This window comes from Lepidochelys kempii, chromosome 9 (assembly GCF_965140265.1).
Source record: "Lepidochelys kempii isolate rLepKem1 chromosome 9, rLepKem1.hap2, whole genome shotgun sequence".
Taxonomy (NCBI): Eukaryota; Metazoa; Chordata; order Testudines; family Cheloniidae; genus Lepidochelys; species Lepidochelys kempii.
The window spans coordinates 8,221,544-8,238,240 of record NC_133264.1 but is presented as its reverse complement, the minus strand read 5'-3'; the positions used below and the strand labels follow the sequence as shown (position 1 = coordinate 8,238,240).

At 56.8% G+C, this 16,697-nt stretch overlaps 1 protein-coding gene and 3 non-coding genes across 14 annotated transcripts in view; all 4 read right to left on the bottom strand.

Moving 5' to 3' along the window:
• Positions 1 to 16,697, bottom strand: part of EIF4G1 (eukaryotic translation initiation factor 4 gamma 1) — a 46,396-nt gene that overhangs the window by 8,138 nt on the left and 21,561 nt on the right. For 4 of the 11 annotated variants that reach the window (XM_073359209.1, XM_073359215.1, XM_073359218.1 and 1 more), the window contains 16 exons: positions 14,857 to 14,949; positions 14,425 to 14,491; positions 8,799 to 9,650; positions 8,336 to 8,424; positions 7,770 to 7,977; positions 6,701 to 6,855; positions 5,017 to 5,136; positions 4,551 to 4,724; positions 4,269 to 4,466; positions 3,768 to 3,914; positions 3,405 to 3,641; positions 2,818 to 2,922; positions 1,669 to 1,825; positions 1,159 to 1,259; positions 321 to 423; positions 86 to 188 (listed from right to left, as the gene is read on the bottom strand). In XM_073359209.1, the coding sequence (XP_073215310.1) occupies positions 86 to 188; positions 321 to 423; positions 1,159 to 1,259; positions 1,669 to 1,825; positions 2,818 to 2,922; positions 3,405 to 3,641; positions 3,768 to 3,914; positions 4,269 to 4,466; positions 4,551 to 4,724; positions 5,017 to 5,136; positions 6,701 to 6,855; positions 7,770 to 7,977; positions 8,336 to 8,424; positions 8,799 to 9,650; positions 14,425 to 14,491; positions 14,857 to 14,949 (2,909 nt within the window). The remainder of the gene's footprint in view (positions 1 to 85; positions 189 to 320; positions 424 to 1,158; positions 1,260 to 1,668; positions 1,826 to 2,817; positions 2,923 to 3,404; positions 3,642 to 3,767; positions 3,915 to 4,268; positions 4,467 to 4,550; positions 4,725 to 5,016; positions 5,137 to 6,700; positions 6,856 to 7,769; positions 7,978 to 8,335; positions 8,425 to 8,798; positions 9,651 to 14,424; positions 14,492 to 14,856; positions 14,950 to 16,697) is intronic. The other 7 variants (XM_073359217.1, XM_073359220.1, XM_073359219.1 and 4 more) reach the window with 5 other exon arrangements.
• On the bottom strand, positions 4,899 to 4,974 carry LOC140917825 (small nucleolar RNA SNORD66). Its single transcript, XR_012161015.1, has one exon. It is a non-coding gene; the product is annotated as a small nucleolar RNA SNORD66 (small nucleolar RNA).
• Positions 7,645 to 7,721, bottom strand: LOC140917826 (small nucleolar RNA SNORD66). Its single transcript, XR_012161016.1, has one exon. It is a non-coding gene; the product is annotated as a small nucleolar RNA SNORD66 (small nucleolar RNA).
• LOC140917827 (small nucleolar RNA SNORD66) lies at positions 8,190 to 8,266 on the bottom strand. The gene has a single exon (XR_012161017.1). It is a non-coding gene; the product is annotated as a small nucleolar RNA SNORD66 (small nucleolar RNA).

Sequence of the window (16,697 nt, the reverse complement as noted above, 5' to 3'; positions counted from 1 at the left end):
GCTGTTCCTGATCACTTTCCTCTCATGCAAGTGCTTCAGGATTGATTCTTTGAGGACCTGCTCCATGATTTTTCCAGGGACTCACCTCTGTACCACGCGCCGGGAATCCAGGCTCTCCGCGGGGGTCGACTGCTGCAGGGCTGAGAAGCGATTCAAGGTGCTAGTGGCTGGCCGGTTGGCATCAGAAGCTGGGAACAGAGAACAGAGGAGTCAGAACCGGGTGCGAGCACAGCACCCCCCCCTTCCACTGCCCATCTGAGATAGACCACCCAGGCACCAGGCTCCCCCCGCCACAGAGCCGGCGAGCACTGCTCATGTACCTGAGTCAGCAGGCTTGGCACCAGATCCCCCGCTGCTGCCCTTCCCCCAGCTCAGACGCCCACCAGGTGCAAACAGCTGATTATTGGAGTCGATCGATCCAGGCTGCATAGAGAGAAACCAACACGGAGCTGGCTCGAGTCGTTCCTTGTCTAGCACTGCGCTCCCCCCCCCCCCCCGTCAAAAGGAGCTGGCAGACGCTGGGGGTGGCACGTGTCAGCATCCAGGACATCCAGGGCTCAAAGCCCAGCAGGGAAAGGCCATGACAGACACACAGCATCCACCCAGAGCTGGGCTCCCAGGCTCTTCGGGACCATGCTGCTTGCCCAGGAGCCCCCGCTGCCCCGAATCAGGCTTGCCCTAGATCCTGCAGCAAAGCCTCTGGATCTGGCACTGCTCTGGTCATTCCAGAGCAGCTTCACTTAGTGAGGTTGCTAGGAGGTGGAATAGCCCAGCCAATGCAGCAGCTGTTCAATATTTGTTATCAGTGGCACTACATGGGGAAGCAGCCTGGACCGAAGGGTAAGTAGGAACTGGACTTTTCTGTTGAGATGATCCCCAGCAAAACCATTAATGTTGGCATGCACTGTGCCATCTTTAGGTTTCAGAGTTAACACCCAATTGGGCTGAATAGGGCTGTTCATCCATCTCACAGCTGTTGATTCAGGCTATCTGCAGACATCTGCATTGGTTACATGTATGCACGTTTTCAAAGCTTTACAACCATAAGGACTAGGACCATGTAAAGGAAAAAACTGAGACTGTAGCCCAGTTCTGTCCTCCATCTGCAGAGAGCTCCCTTCCCGCAGACACCACCAATGCCCTCCCGCCCTGGCTCACCTTTGTGATCTTGGTTATCCGGCTGGTATCAATAGGCCGGTTGCCCTTGCTGATGGGGACGGTGTTCCAGCCATCATCTGCAACCTGGCTCCCTCGCCCACCTGCACGGCACAGGGACAGACCAGGCCAAGGTCACCAGCCACCCCCAGCACCACAGAGAGATACAGACCCTCCCCACATCACGCTCAAAGAGCAGAGCCAGGGCCCGAGGAGCAGGCAGCCCCAGGCCCAGCTTCACAGTTCTTCTGCCCACAGGAACATGGGACCCTGCCCAGCGGGTGTTCTGGATCTGCTGGGGCGAGGGCTATCAGGCATTCCCAAGAGTCCCAGGTGGGCATGTGGAGAGGAGGAACCATTCCAACTGGTCTGTAAATGTCACAGGCCTGAAATCCTGGGAGCAGCAGGGTCGAGAACCCCCAAATCCCAGCACTCAGCATGGTTTGCCTGTCCCCCCTGGCCAGGGCTGTGGGGACTCAGCAAGGTGCTCCACGAAGCTCACAGGCCTCTCACCTCCAGATGAGGAGCCAGGAGGCCCTCTCCTCTTGTCCTGCTTCGACATGAGCTGCTGCACTTTGATGTGCTCCCGATGCTCCTCCATCTCCGCCTCCTTGTGGATCTGGTCAATGGTTTTAGGGCCCTGGTCTCCTCGCCGTGGCACCCAGCTATTCTGCAAAGGGGGTGGGGGGAGCGGGGGTTACAGCAGCTGCGGGAGGAGGAAAGGATCCACCGGGCTGTCTACGCACTGCCTCACCCATCTGTGCAGGATTGGAATGGCCCGATGGGACATGCTGACTTGGGATTCTCCAGCATCCTGTGCCCCACCAGGAGCTCACTCCACACAGACATGGTCCACCCACACGCTTCCTCAGCTACCTGCCTTCGAATCCAGAGCCCATTGCCATCGCAGACAAGCACTGATTTCCCGGCCCCCTCTTGCAGGGGGGCTGCCTTCATTGACTCTCTCCAGCTCCACTCACCGGCCCAGGTAGCCTCCTGCTGTTTTTCCAGCCCAGTACCATGGGGTGTGTCACCCGCACATCTCCTGAGGAGTGGGGGCCAGATGGTCTGGCCTCAGGGAGGCCAGCCACTGCCGACCCGGGGGGAGAAGGGGGAAAATCTGTGGGCTTGATCGCCACAGCGCCGCTCTATGTCAGACCCCGCTGCACCCCCCTCTGCCTGGCTCTCGGGGTTTGCAGCAACCTTTGGTGCAGAGAGGTTCAGACTTTGGAGTCTCCCTGCATCAAACAGCTGCTGGTGGGATTCGACCCAGCTGCCTATGTTTGCCATGTGGGACCTCAGTAACAGTGGTCACTAGCTGGGAGCAGAGGTCACAGTACGGGCGTGGATCCCAAAATCTTTGAGCTGAAGCCCTCCTGCCAGGAAGCGGGTGGATCACGCACCTTACCCGCCACCGTCATGTCTGTCTATCCAAGAGGCAAGGCTGGCCCCATGGATCCAGGCATACGGGATGGGTGTGGGGTTGACACCCATCTGTCCCGAGGCTGAAGGAGGGATGTGTACTTTACCCAACCCAGCAGGATAATGCCCCATCTATCCTGAGGACGCGGGGGTGGGGCTGGCACCCATCTACCTGTGCGTACACGTCCCTTACCCAGGAGGGTCATGCCCACCTACCCAGGGGCAAGGCTGCCACCTTACCCGCCTGAGGTCAATCACATCCTGCAGCATGAAGCGAATTCGAGAGGACGTTTTCTTCTCCTTAATGATCTTATCCATCTGGTTGAAATACTGATCCATTCTGGGCTGCACGAGGGGAGACAGTGTTACCCCAGTCACCACCATGCCCTCCCCACACCTGGCATTGCAGTGTGCCAGGGGCCCATGTCTCCCTGCGCGAGGGCTGCGAGCGCAGCATCCCAGGGCGCCAATCGCCTGGGGGAGTCACTGACCCCTCCTGGGGAGCAGGAATGGAGGGAGTGAAAAGCGGATGGGAAGTAGGGAGCCATTCAGGCTGGGTAGGCCCCACCGCTCCTCCCTCCAGCCCCCCCCCCACTCTCCAGACCCCCCCATAGGCAGCATCAGCACCCCTCCCTGCAATGGGGTGCTGAGGCCAGCATGACACTGAAGGGCAACTCCTGGTGCCCTATAGTCCTAGGCCACGAGCAAGATGGAGCAGCCCTGTAGGGACAGCTGCTGCCCCTGCTTTCAGGGGCTCCCTGGTTCTCCAGGGTGCCCTGACTTACAGGCCCGGGGCAGGGAAGCTGAGGGGAGAGGGCAGCAGCTACCTTGGCTTTCTCAAAGTCCAGGTCCTTGCCAATGGTGGTGAGCAGACGGCACAGGCACTCGAGCGACTCCTCGTCGTGGTTCTTGAGCAGCTTGACCACACAGTCGTGCATGATGGCCTCCGTCAGCATCTTCAGCTTGAAGAGCTCCCCGATGAACTTGATGTTCCCCAGAGAGCGCCTCCTGGCCTTGTCCCGAGCATCGTCCAGCTCCTCCTTCAGGCGAGCCTTCTCCTCCGGCTGTGGGGAGGGGAGGGGAGTGGGGTTTACCCAGAAGAACCGCAGCCCACTGCTCCTGATCACACCTCACAATGGGGCAGTGCCCACGCCACGCCTCCCCTGCCCTCTGGGAACAGCCCCACTCACGGCAGCAGCATCATCCATTTCCTTCTGCTTCTTCTCAAAGATCTCGTCGTCGTCCTTGTCCTTCTCAAACTCTTTCTGGCAGCGGTTCAGCAGCAACTTGCGGAAGTTCACAGTCACCGCCGGCTTGTCAGTCGTGGGGACTTTCAACTGCAGGGAGGGACGGGACCAGAGGTGAGGTGGGGTAATACCGCCAGGCTGGACAACCAGCCCTGTACCCTCACCCCCCACAGCCAGTCCTGCTCCAGCCCAACACAGGGACAGCTGCCAGCTCCACCCCACGCAAGGTGCAGTGTCTGAGCCATTAGAGCTGGGAGCCAGGACTCATGGCTTCCATCCATCTCCAGCTCTGCCACCTCATATAAATCCCTCTGTTGCCCCCACGGTGCCTCAGTTTCCCCACCTGTAAGATGGGGGTCTTGGCTCCACAAAGTCTCTAGGAGTCTCTGATTTCTGTGGCAGGGCACACAGAGCTCGGAGGAGCTGAGCCCTCAGGGCACTCACCCCCATAAGGCAACGGCACATGTTGGCATAGGCAACGGAGAAGTTTGGCTCGGAGATGGCCTTCTCAAAGATGAGGTCAATGACGCCCTTGAGCCGCTCCTCAGTGTCGATGGACAGCTCCGTGACCTGCTTCATCAGCTGCTGGAACATCTGCGGCGTCAGCTTGTTCAGGATGCTGCGCACACGCCGGAACAGGTCCTGCAGGGACACCCCAGACACCGTCAGTGAGAGCCGGCATATCCCCCCAAGCCCCCTTGCTCCTCATAGCTCCTCCCTACCGACCTGCGTCTTGATGTTGTCAGGATCCTCCTCCTCGGCAGCCCGCTTGCTGCTGGGCTTCCAGGCCTTCTCAGCCTTGTTGAGCTTGATGTCCTCGTTCAGGGAGACCGTGGCAATGATTTTCCGGGGCTCTTTCCTCTGGCTCTGCTGCGAGCGGCGCGGGCCCAACCCTGCAGGCTGAGGAAGAGGAGACATCAGCACTTCCCTTCTCATCTCCCCACACGCCACTGTCAGGCAGACCTGAGGCCTTGCACCCCATGCAATGGGTCTGTATCCAGCCCCCATGCTGGGGAGCCCCCACTGTAAGATACAAGCCAAATGGGCCAATGGCACCAGCACAGGCTCCTGGGCCTGCTCAGATCCTCGGTTCCATCACGGAGCATCAGTGGCCCAGACACGATGGCACAAACAGGAGATCATCATGCAGGCGAGCAGGAGGCTGAGGCTGGTGACCCTTTGAAGCACTTACCGGTCCCCGGTTGCCCATGGATGGACGGCCCAGGTTGGCAAAGGAAGGGGTGAAGTCAGGGCCGCAGTTCATCCCGCTCAGGCGAATGGGGTCCAGCGGTCGCATCGGCGTTTTATTCACCTGCAAATGAGAAGGGGGGGAGGGAGGAGGCATGAAAACCACTGAGGATTCCCAACCTGCTGGGCTGAATGCACAGCCAGACTCCACTGGCAAGCTACATCCTCAGGATGCCCAGTGAAGAAAGGTCACTGCAGCAGAGCAGGCAATGCCAGGAAGGGAGCAGGGCACCCAGAAGGCACAGGCCAGACAGCTCTACCAGGACTCAGGGGGAGCCCAACAAGGGAAATGGCTGAATGACACTCAGGAACGGCCAGGCTGGGTCAGACCAAAGGTCCATCTAGCACAGTAGCCCACCTTCTGACAGTGGTCAGTGCCAGGTGCCCCAGAGGGAACGAACGGAACAGGTAATCATCAAGTGATCCATCCCCCATTGCCCAATCCCAGCTTCTGGCAAACAGAGGCTAGGGACACCATGCCTGCCCATCCTGACTAATAGCCATTGATGGACCTAGCCACAATGAATTTATCTAGTTTTTTTAACCCTGTTAGTGTCTTGGCCTTCAACATCCTCTGGCAAAGAGTTCCATAGGTTGACTGTGCACTGTGTGAAGAAACACTTCCTTTTGTTTGTTTAAACCTACTGCCTATTAATTCTATTTGGTGATCCCTAGTTCTTGTGTTATGAGTAGTAAATAACACTTCTCTATTCACTGTCTCCACACCAGTCATGATTTTATAGACCTCTATCATATCCCCTTAGTCCTCTCTTTTCCAAGCTGAAGAGTCCCAGCCTTGTTAATCTCTCCTCATACGGAAGCCGTTCCGTGCCCCTAATAATTTTTGTTGCCCTTTTCTGAACCTTTTCCAATTCCAATATATCTTTTTGGAGATGGGGCAACCACATCTGCATGCAGTATTCAAGATGTGGGCATACCACAGATACACGGGCAATATGATACTGTCTGTCTTATTATCCATCCCTTTCTTAATGATTCCCAACATTCTGTTCGCTTTTTTGACTGCCACTGCACACTGAGGGGATGTTTTCAGAGAACTATCCCACAATGACTCCAAGATCTCTCTCTTGAGTGGTAACAGCTAATTTAAACCCCATCATTTTGTATATACAGTTGGGACTATGTTTTCCAATCTACATTACATTGCATTGACCAACATCCTCTTCTCCCACAGCAAAGGGAGAGGACACGGATGGGACAACTCCTAGGGAAGGCACCTCGGGCATGGCTCAGCCAAGGAGCTGCTGTGGTTTGTACAGTGCCCCAGGCAAGGTCAGAAGCAGCAAGGGAGGCTCTGCCCATTCCAGACTAGGCACTTTTCTCAGCTGCCCAGCACCATGTGCCCAAGTGCAAGAAGTGCACCGGATAACTTCTGAACAGTTACTTGGCCAATGCTGGCTTGGTGGGTATCACCTCTATATTTCCACTGGGATCTGATCTGTGCCATGGCAATGCCCAACCCCCGTCCCCCCTGCCCCTGAACTACTTGGGTCTCCTGTTCTGGCCACAGAAGAGTCCACAGAGAGACCAAGCACGGAACTAAGAGTGGTTAGCAGCGTTTCCCCCATCTGATAACAAGCTTGCGCTGGTAGATCCAGGGTCCTCACCAGTCTGGTGGTGGCACTGACCTTGTCCAGCACCACATCGCTGATCTGGGGCAGCCCCTCAGGTTTCTGCATGCTGGCGAAGATGAACTGGAAGCCCAGCAGGAACTCCCGATCGTATCTCTTCTTCTCCTCTGGGTTCAGGGGCTTCCATTGTTCTGTGGCAGACGAAAGGCGACCACCCTGAAAAACCACATCCCTCCCAGCCACAGCCCACACCCGGGGGACGTCGCAAGGCAGGAAGAAGGGGCAGAGAAGCTGCAGGCAGGGCCAAGTGGTATAGCGGGGCAGGGAGAGAGGAGCACCCCACACAGCGGGCACTGAGCGGTACCAGCCCAAGCCCAGCCCCTGGAACTCCCCTGCAGTGGGAGGAAGGTCATGCCTGGCTCAGTGATGACACTGCCAGTCTCTGCCCACCACCCTGATGTAAGGGGATGTGGGGGGGATCAAGCCCACATCAACCCAACAGGGCAGATGCAGAACCTTGGGCCATGACGGCCTATCAGGAGGCTCCACAACAGGGCAGCCTCACATACAACAGAGGGACAGCCAGCGGGCAAAGCCTGCAGGCCACGGGGCATGCTGGGACCTGCAGCTCTTCCGATTCCTGGCAAGCTGCTCAAACAGCTCCCCGACATGCAGGGCTGGCATCACCCCTCGGGTTCCGGCATCTGCAGGACCCAACCTGCAGCCTAAGCCTGAAGCTACTGCCCTGCCCAAAGAACTGCTGTCCTCCAGTGCCCACTGGACAAGCAGGTTGTGAATGGATCTGCCCTCCCCCCAACAGTTCCAGTTTGCGCTAGGTGCTAGTGGGCCCTGCTGGGGTCGAGTCTCTGCAGAAGCCGGCGAGCCAGGACAGTGACCAAGGGGAAGTGAAAGTCAGGAGTGGTGAAACTCAGCGGGACGACCGGCACGTGCTCCCAGCACCCCACCAGTGCAACCCCCGCCTGCTCAGATCCTCAGTTCCATCACAGAGCGTCAGTGGCCCAGACACGATGGCTCATAGCGGATGTCATCACAGGAGGCCGGGCCAGTCCGAGCGCAAGAAGGAAGCAATGAGCAGGACACCTACTTTGGCTGAAGGAAGGCTCACCTTCCTTGTACTGGTACTTCTGATCTGCGGCCTTGACCTTCTCCGGATCCAGCTTGTCCTCTTTCTCTTCCCAGGTCTCCTCAGTCTCTTCCTGAGGGCAGGCTGGGGCGGCCTCCTTGGGCTCCGGGGCTGGGACAGAGGCTGGGGGCTTGTTCTCTGCCTCAGAGGCACCATCGCTGATCTGAGACTTCCAATGAAAGGAGCCAGCGAGACAAGAAATGAGCGAGGAACCCAGCCAGGCCCTCCCAAAACCCTGGAAACGCACTCAGGGCCCCAGGATACCCGGACCCATAGCAGCCCCCAGTGCAGAGAGCTCCCAGTTAGAGGGAGCGCTAGGCACACAACTACTCCATGCCCTCAAGCCCTGGCCCTGCTGGGGGGAACCCCGACTTCCTGCTGCAACTCAGATCCTCAGTTCCATCACGGTGCATCAGTGGCCCAGACACGATGGCACTAACAGGAGCTCATCACGAGAGGCAGCAGCTCTGGGAGGTGAGGGGGTGGGAACGTGGCACCCATACTGGCTCACAAGACCACACACCCACCTCTTTAAAGGCATCCAGCAGGTCGCCCACTGCTTCCTTCTTGTTGAGCTCCTTCATTTTCCGCTTTTTCTTTGGCACCGACACGGCGACTGGAGGGGAGAGGTAGGAAAGTGAGACCCCGGCCCCAAAAGGGGGAGAGACAGACATGCTGCGGCCACCCCTCCAATGGAAAAAAAAAAAATCTTGAGCCCCTCCCCCTGCAGTGCAGGGGGAGATTCCCCTGCTACTCCGCAGCCCTTTCCCCACGCAGTGCCCACCCCATGCTGGCTGGCTCCCCAAGGCACAATAGGGCAGCATGTGGCCCAGCAGCCCCAGCGAGGGACCCCAGGCAATGCCAAGGCACAGCTTGACCACCAGCACAACCTGATCAGAAAGCTGCAAGACAGCCCTACACAAGACCTTGCTTCCTGCTCCAGGAGCCCCCATCCTTAGCACAGGGGTGCCCCCCTCCCAGCTCCCACACCTTGCGTGATCTCCTCGGAGCTCTGGGAAAGAGGTGCTTCCAACGGGGAATTCTGCTCTTGTGCTTCCAGGGGCTCCTCGCACTCCTCTTCTTCCTCCTGTTCCTCCTCCTCCTCCTCTGCAGGGGGGGAGGCTGGGATGGCCGGCTCCTCTCCCTTAACCTCCTCGGGTTCCGAGATGGGGCTGACATCTGACTCCGGCTGCTCCTCTGGCTCGTCGGCCTCCTGCTTGCCAGGTACCCCCAGCCCGTTGGGCAGCACCAGCTCCTCTGGCTGGGCAACAGGAGACTCCACAACCGGCTCTGGCTGGCACACAGGCGGCTCGGCCACTGGCTCAGGCGTTTCCTCCAAGACTCCGTTGGATTCAACAACAGCTTCGCTGGAGGCCTCTTCCTCAGGGGGCGAGGGGCTGGGGGGAGTGGCAGGCTTAGCTGGCAGCTCCTCCTCCAGGGGTGGCACCTCCGGGGGCAGCACCTCCGGGGGCAGCACCTCCTCTTGTGTTTCTACCAGCACTGGTTGGGCTGGGGGTTCCAGGGCTGGGGGTTCCAGGACAGGGGTGGCAGCTGCCTCCTCCTGGGGCTCTGTGTCCAAGGCAGAGGCTTCCTCGGGCTGCTCCATGCCCCCTGGCACTGTAGTGGTGGCTTTAAGAGGTTCGTGTGTCTCTGCAGGAGCCTCAGCCAGCTCCGCTTTAGTGTCCACGTCCACTGGGCTCTCCATCGGCACCAGCGTCACCGAGGCCAGCGGCACGGGCTCCACCTCAGCAATCAGGGGAGGCGGGGGAGACGGGGACGCTGATTTACTTGGCTCTAGGGAGACGGGTTTACTTACAACCGGGACAGGCTTTGGGCGGTCATCTGCAAAGAAGGGAGACAGGGCGTTAGCAGTGCCCAGGGAAAGCCTGCCTCCCCGGGCCAATTTGCGGAGCTGGGGGCACAGGTGGGCTTTTGGGTGCCAGCTGGCTGCCACAGAGGAAGGACAGGCTCAGGGTCAAGGGGGAAGCCAAGGAAGCAGGGTTGGGTGAAGCACCCGACAAAGGCCGAAGAACAAAGGAGCCAGTGAGAGGAGCAGGAAGAGACAGAAGTAAACGGCAGCCAGGAGGAGGGGTTGCAAGAACAGAGGGCAAATGTCTATGGAGCGAAGGAGGGTCCTGCCCCACAGGAGCAAGGAGTTTGCAGCAGACAGGGGAGATCAGGCATCAAGGGGCTGAGCTGCAGTCGGCTACTGTGCTGGAGCACAGCACGCACGAGACCGGGCTCGGAAGAGGCACCGGAGCGAAGTTGGGAATCACAAACAAGGCTGGCAGTGCCACGTCGGAACACAAGAGCTGCCACACTGGGTCAGACCGTGGGCATTTACACCGTGTCTCTGACAGTCGCCTGCACCACAGCTTCAGGGGAGTGTGTAGAACAGAGCAATTACAAAGTGATCCGCTCATCTTCCTCTCCTGCTTCTGATACTCCGAGGTTTCGGGTCACCCAGAGCATGGGGCTGCATCTCTGACTATCTTGGCTAATAGCCACTGATAGACCTTTCCTCCAGTTCTTTTTTTAACCCAGTTATACTTTTGGCCATAATATTCAGTGGCAATGAGTTCCACGGGTTAACTGCACATAGTGTGAAGGAGTCCCCCCTCTTGTTTGTATTAAACCCACTGCCTATCAATTGCATCGAGTGACCCCTCGTTTTTGTAGGGTATGAAATGGTAAATAACACTTCCCTAGTCACTTTCTCCGCTCCATTCATGATTTTAGAGCCTTCTGTCTTATCCCCCCTTGATCATCTTTTTTCTATGCTGCCTAATCCTTTTAGTCCCTCCTCATTCGGAAGTTGGTCCATACCTCTAATCACTGTTTGCTTCCCCTCCACTATATCCTCTGGACACAGTATTCAAGGGTTGAACACTCCATGGATTTACATAGAGGCATTTTGATATTTTCTGTCTTATTTTCTATGCCTTTCCTAATAGTTCCTAACTGTTCACCTTTCTGACCACTGCTGTGCATTGTGGAGTAGTTTTCAAAGAACTATCTACGGTGACTCCAAGATCAATTTGAGTGGTAACAAGAAAAGAACAGTGTAGTTCCCCTTCTTAAAGTGAAATGTTACTGTAGTGGGTGTATGTTTAGCGGGGATTATTTTTTTCAACGTGCATTACTTTGCACTTATCAATATTGAATTTCATCTGCCATTTTGTTGCCCGGTCACCCAGTTTTGTGAGAGCCTCTAACTCCTTGCAGGCAGCTTTGGACTCAAATGATTCTGTATCATCTGCAAACTTTGCCTCTTCACTGTTTTCTCCTTCTTCCAGATTGTTTATGAAAATTATGAACAGCACTGATCCCAGTGCAGATCTCTGGGGGACCCTGCTCTTTTCACTGTGAAAACCGACCGTTTATTTCTACCCTTTGTTTCCTATCTTTCAACCAGTTACTGACCCATGAGAGGATCAGCCCTCTTATCCCACAGCTACTTAGTTTCCTTAAGAGCCTTGGTGTGTGACCTTGTTAAAGGGTTTCTGAAAATCCATATACACTGTCAATTGTATCACCCTTATCCACATGCTTGGTGACTCCCACAAACAATTCTAATAGATGAGCAAGGCACAGCTTGTCCCTGCAGACTCTGGGCTGATTGTCCACATCATCACAGGATCCTATAAGTGTCTTATCCTTCTTTTATCTTTTCACCCCACTACTGTATCTCCAATAGTAACATTTAACTTTAAAAAGGGGAACAACACAGGAATGAGGATGGTAGTTAGAGGGAAATTAAAAAGAGAACAAGGGTAAAACGCCTGCAAGCAGCATGGAGACTACTTTCAAAACACCTTAATAGAGGCTCAGACTATTAAATGTATACCCCAAATAAAAAAAATCAAATCCCAATGAGAAAAACAGGAAGCAGCACAAACTCTGGAAAGTAAAATGTAAAAGTATAAGAAGTCTGGCCAGGAAAGAATTTGAGAAGCAACTTACTAAAGATGCAAAAACAAGTGCGTGAGAAGCAGGAAGCCTGCCAACCAGTCAGACACCAGATATGTTAAAGCAGCACTCAAGGAAGACAAGGTCATTGCAGAGATGCTAACTGAATTCTTTGCATCAGTCTTCACTACAGAGGATCTGGCGGAAGATCCCCACAACAGAGCTATCCTTTTGGTGCAACAAATCTAAAGCACTGTCCCAAATTGATGTGCCAGTAGGAGAGGTTTAAGAACAGATTACTGTTTAGTTTACCAATGAATCACCAGGACCAGATGGGATTCACCCAAGAGATCTGAAGGAACTCAAAGATGAAACTGCAGAACTACTGTCTGTAACATGCAACCTATCACTGAAATCAGCCTCTGTATCAGATGACGAAGTTAGCTAATATAGCGCAGATTTTTAAAACCAGGCTCCAGAGGAGAACCCAGCCGTTACAGAGCGGTGAGCCTAACTTCAGCACTGGACAAATTCCAGACTCTGCAGGGAAGTCCCACAAGTCTGACACCCCACCAGTCAGACCTCTAGTGAAGCACCACAACAGTCACTTAGACCAGTGGTTCACAACCCTTCTTGGCTCAGGACCCACTTGTAAATGCCTACGGCTTGTCACAATCCAGTAAATAGTCTGGGGGTGGAGGCCCTGGGCAGAGCCGTAACTAGGCATTTTAGCACCCAGGGCCAGCAAGCATATTTGTGCCCCCTACCAGAGGCAATGCCCCATTTTTTGGTTGCGCCACCCCAACTGAGACAGACTGGGTGACCCGCTGAGGCGAGTCATGGGCGGAGGTCCCCCCCCCCAAGCTCTGCCGCACGGGGCTGGCCCAAGCCACCTGGCGTCAGCCAGAGGTAGCTGACCTGCTTGCTCAACCCTGGTTACAGCCCCGCCCTGGGGTGGTTTTGGTCAGATCCTGCACCCGGGTGGAGTTGGGTCCTGCCCAGCACTCACACCACAGGGACGGCTCCTGTGCCGTGAGGCTGGCTGGGTTGGGCTGGGCTCTCCACTTCGGGCATTGCAACCTCCGGGTTTGCAGCAACTCTTGGGTTTGGCCCTGCCCCCTGACTGGACCAAATGTGTGCGAGTGGAGTTGTGACCTGGCTCATGCAGTTGCAGTGCCACTCACTCAAATTTGGCCTACCTAGGCTCCCGTCATCATGACGGCTGGGCTAAACCCGCGTGTCACTGGAACCTGAGAGATTCCAGTGCCTGGAGCAGGGAGGCGAGCCCAGTCAGCCCGATGGGACAGGGGCCACAAGAGCTGCCACACAACCCTTTGAAACACTCTGGTGACCCAATTTTGGGTCCCAACCCCCAGGCTGAGAAACCCTGACAGACAAATCACTAAGTATTCCTGGAGGTGGGCCAGGACAAGGGGCCCAACAGCAGGATGGGGGAGTGGAAACGAGGGAGAATTGTCTGGGGTGGATTTGGATCACGCAGTGAAATCAAGGCTTATTGGCTTCTCAGTACTGGAAGAGGCACCCTGAGCATGGAATGGTTCTAGCATCTAGGTATGAATGTCAGACTAATGGCAGCAGGAGCTACAAGCAGCCACAGGGTTCGTACAGACCTAGGCAGGCCCAGCCAGACAAGTGCTGGCTGTAGACCGACAAAGCAGGCTGCGAGCTGGGAACCCAGCAGAGGAATACCTGGGCTTTAGGGGAGCATTCAACACCATCTCAGCCAGTACGACTTGCAGAATTAGAGTTGCTTGGCTTGCACATTGCCTTGGGGATGGGACTGCCCCAAGACATTGGTCACGGTGACCCTGAACTAGGAGGCCCTGCCGTGATCACAAAGGGTCCAGAGTGATCAGAAACAGGCAGAAAGTGACAGAAAACCACAGCTGATCTCTTAGGGGGAATAACCTGAAATCCAGACCCACGGCGAGGGTGAAGGAGAAGCTGAGACACACCTGGTTTCCAACCAGACCAGTTTGCCATGGGACATGGGCACAAAGAAGACAGGTTGATGCCAGTTTGAACTGCTTACATTGAGCCCACTGTCCCGGAGCTGGGAGGGCCTGGTCCTCTCCACATCACTCGAGGGATACCCTGCCCTAGGGAAGGAGTTCGGAGAAGAGCTACCGAGCTGGAGAGGCTGAGCCTGGAGCAGAGATGGAGAGCGCTGGGTGTGCTGAGCTTGGATGAATCTAACCACCCAACAGGTAGAAACCCCAAGGAGGAGGGCTCTGGGCAAATGGAGTGACACTAAGAAAGGGGGGGATTCTAGGCTGAGTCTTAGGGAGAACAGCCTCCCAGGTAAGTCACGTAGGGCTGGAGCATCGACTGCCCAGAGAAGGGGCGGAAGCCACATTGCTTGGGACACTGACCTAGCCCGAGTGCAATGCTGCAGGGACCAATCCTGCCACGAGCTCGGGATGGGGGCCCCCAGATTCCACGAGAGGAAACCCCCCACCAGCCTCCAAGGACTTAAGGAGCTTCTCCCACCCTCACCCCAACAGCTCCATCTGCAGGGGGTCACAGCAGGAGAGAGCAACAGGCCGCAAGCTGGGGACAGTCACCCCAGCCCTTCAGCCGCTTGGCTGCTCTCCTGCTCCTACCCCAGGTCCCACACTGGCCGCAGGCAGCTGATTCTCTATAACTACTCCATGGGGGATGCCCCTACCCCACCCCAGACACCCACCTGGCCGGACAATAACCGCTACGTGGGGCGTCTCGCCATTGGCCTGTGGCTCCAAACCGCTTCCAGCCTGTGGAACAGAAGCACATGAAGGGTTAATGAGTGCCCTTCCCCCACACTAAGAACTTAAGTATAACGACCTCACGCACTGGTGTGGATTTTCCACGCCCCTGAGCAGGACAACTACCACCTATCGGGAAGGTGGGAGCGCCCACACCGAAGGGAGACGCTCTCCTGTCGGCCTAGGTAGCGTCTTCATTAAGTGCTACAGCAGCGCGGCTACAACCATGCAGTCCTGTAAGTGTAGACAAGCCCTTAAACTCACAGCCACATACCACCCCTCCCTAGAGAAGGAACATGCAGGGCCCATCACTTGTGTGTGTGTTGGGGGGGGGGGCACCCAGTCAGTGGGGCAGCTAGGGAGGGGCCCCTTACCTGAGGAGGGGTGGGGGTGGAAGAGGTCCTTGCTCCAGACATGATTTCTTCGGTGATGTCTTTGCCGCCCTGGTTTGGATCTCGTATCCGGATCTGCCCATATAAGAGAGAGGCAGAGCATCCGTTAGCGGAGGGGGCCCACACTCCCCCTTCTCCCCCCCCCCACCACCACGTTGGCAGGGTGAAGGGAGGGGCACACACGTCCCAAAGCTAGGGACAAGCTGGCAGCAGAGCACAGCTAACCAGCTCATGCCACCCCAGGGCTGAGATCAACCCAGCCCCAACACCCCCTGCATGTACAGTGCAGCCAGACAGAGGCCTCTTGTCGATCTGCTCCAGGACAGAACTGCCTCCCAGGCAGCAAGCCCCCCGCACACCCCAGGGCCGGGACAGCCCCGTACCTGATCCCCGAGCAGCCGGGCGGGGAGCGGGTCAGGCCAGGCAGGAAGGGGAGGTTTGTTTAGCTTCCGGTGGGCTGCTGTAGCCACGTGGAGCGCAGCATTCACCCCGCTCCAACACGCGCTCGGCTGGGACCTCACACAGCCCATGGCAGGGGGCCAGCGACGCCGCAGCCAGCTGCCATTTCACTCCCGCTTGCTCGGCACATTCCCCAGCTCCCCCCTCCCACAGAGGCCAGGCCAGGAGGAAACGGCTCCTCCTGCCCCAGAGCAGCCAGGATGGGACTTTGGCTGCTGGAGGGGGAGTAGCCAGGCCAAGGGCAGGGGGAGGAAGGCACTTAGCAGCAGCCTGTGAGGTCACAGAGGCTCTGTCTGGCAGCCAATGGCAGAGCAGCCCTCTTGCTGTGCTGGGTACATCAGCACCAGTTGGGCCAGGCAGAAGCCACCCCACACCCCCGGGGAAGGAGAGACCAGCAGCCCCAGCCAAGACAGCAACCACCTACCCAATACAGCCTGGTATTGGGCAGTGGGACAATCCAAGCATCTCCCCCCTCCACACCCTACCCCAGCAGGGCACTGAGAGAGTCCCATATTCCCCTCCCCAAACTGGGCAGTGGGACAGTCCTGTCATTCTGATTGTATGAGAAAAGGGGGTGTCACAATGCTCAGGGAATTGAGCGTCCCCATTGGCTGAACACTCCACTGCATCTGTCCTGGCGTCTCATGCCCCTGCCCTGGACAGGCTGTAACCCAGGGTGAGACCCCCTCGGGCAGCAGTGGGACCCCAGGCCCCCAGCCTGTAAGGAACAACCCTGCCCTGGAACTGGCAGGGGGGCGGGTGTGACAAAGTGGGACTGTTCTTAATGGTTCCTCTGAATAGTGTGGGGGTGCCTCAGTTTCTCCTATACAGTTCTTAAGTATCTAGGTGGTGGGGTAAGGGTGTATGATCATTGCAGAGCCCTAGAAGGCAGGTGTGTGCAGGGGCCTGGACACACAGAATGGCTAACACCCTGTTTCCTGGCAACTGATGGCCTGGGCCCGTCCCCCCTACAAGGTGAGAGCTAAAGGGTTGGAGAACAAAGGAATCCCGTGACCTCCTGGCCCAGGAAAGCCCAGAGGAGGAGGGGTGGGAGGGAGTTTCAGTTTGGGGCTGGCTGGGACATGGAGTGCAGTGCAGACATGTTTGTCTGGCTCACTGGCCCCCAAAATGGACCCAGCTGAGGGGTCCTGTTCTCCGCACCTGCAAACTCTGTTTTAGACCATGTTCCTGTCGTCTAATAAACCTTCTGTTTTACTGGCTGGCTGAGAGTCACGTCTGACTGCGGAGTTGGGGTGCAGGACCCTCTGGCTTCCCCAAGACCCCGCCTGGGCGGACTCGCTATGGGAAGCGCACGGAGGGGCAGAGGATGCTGAATGCTCTGAGGTCAGACCCAGGAAGGTGGA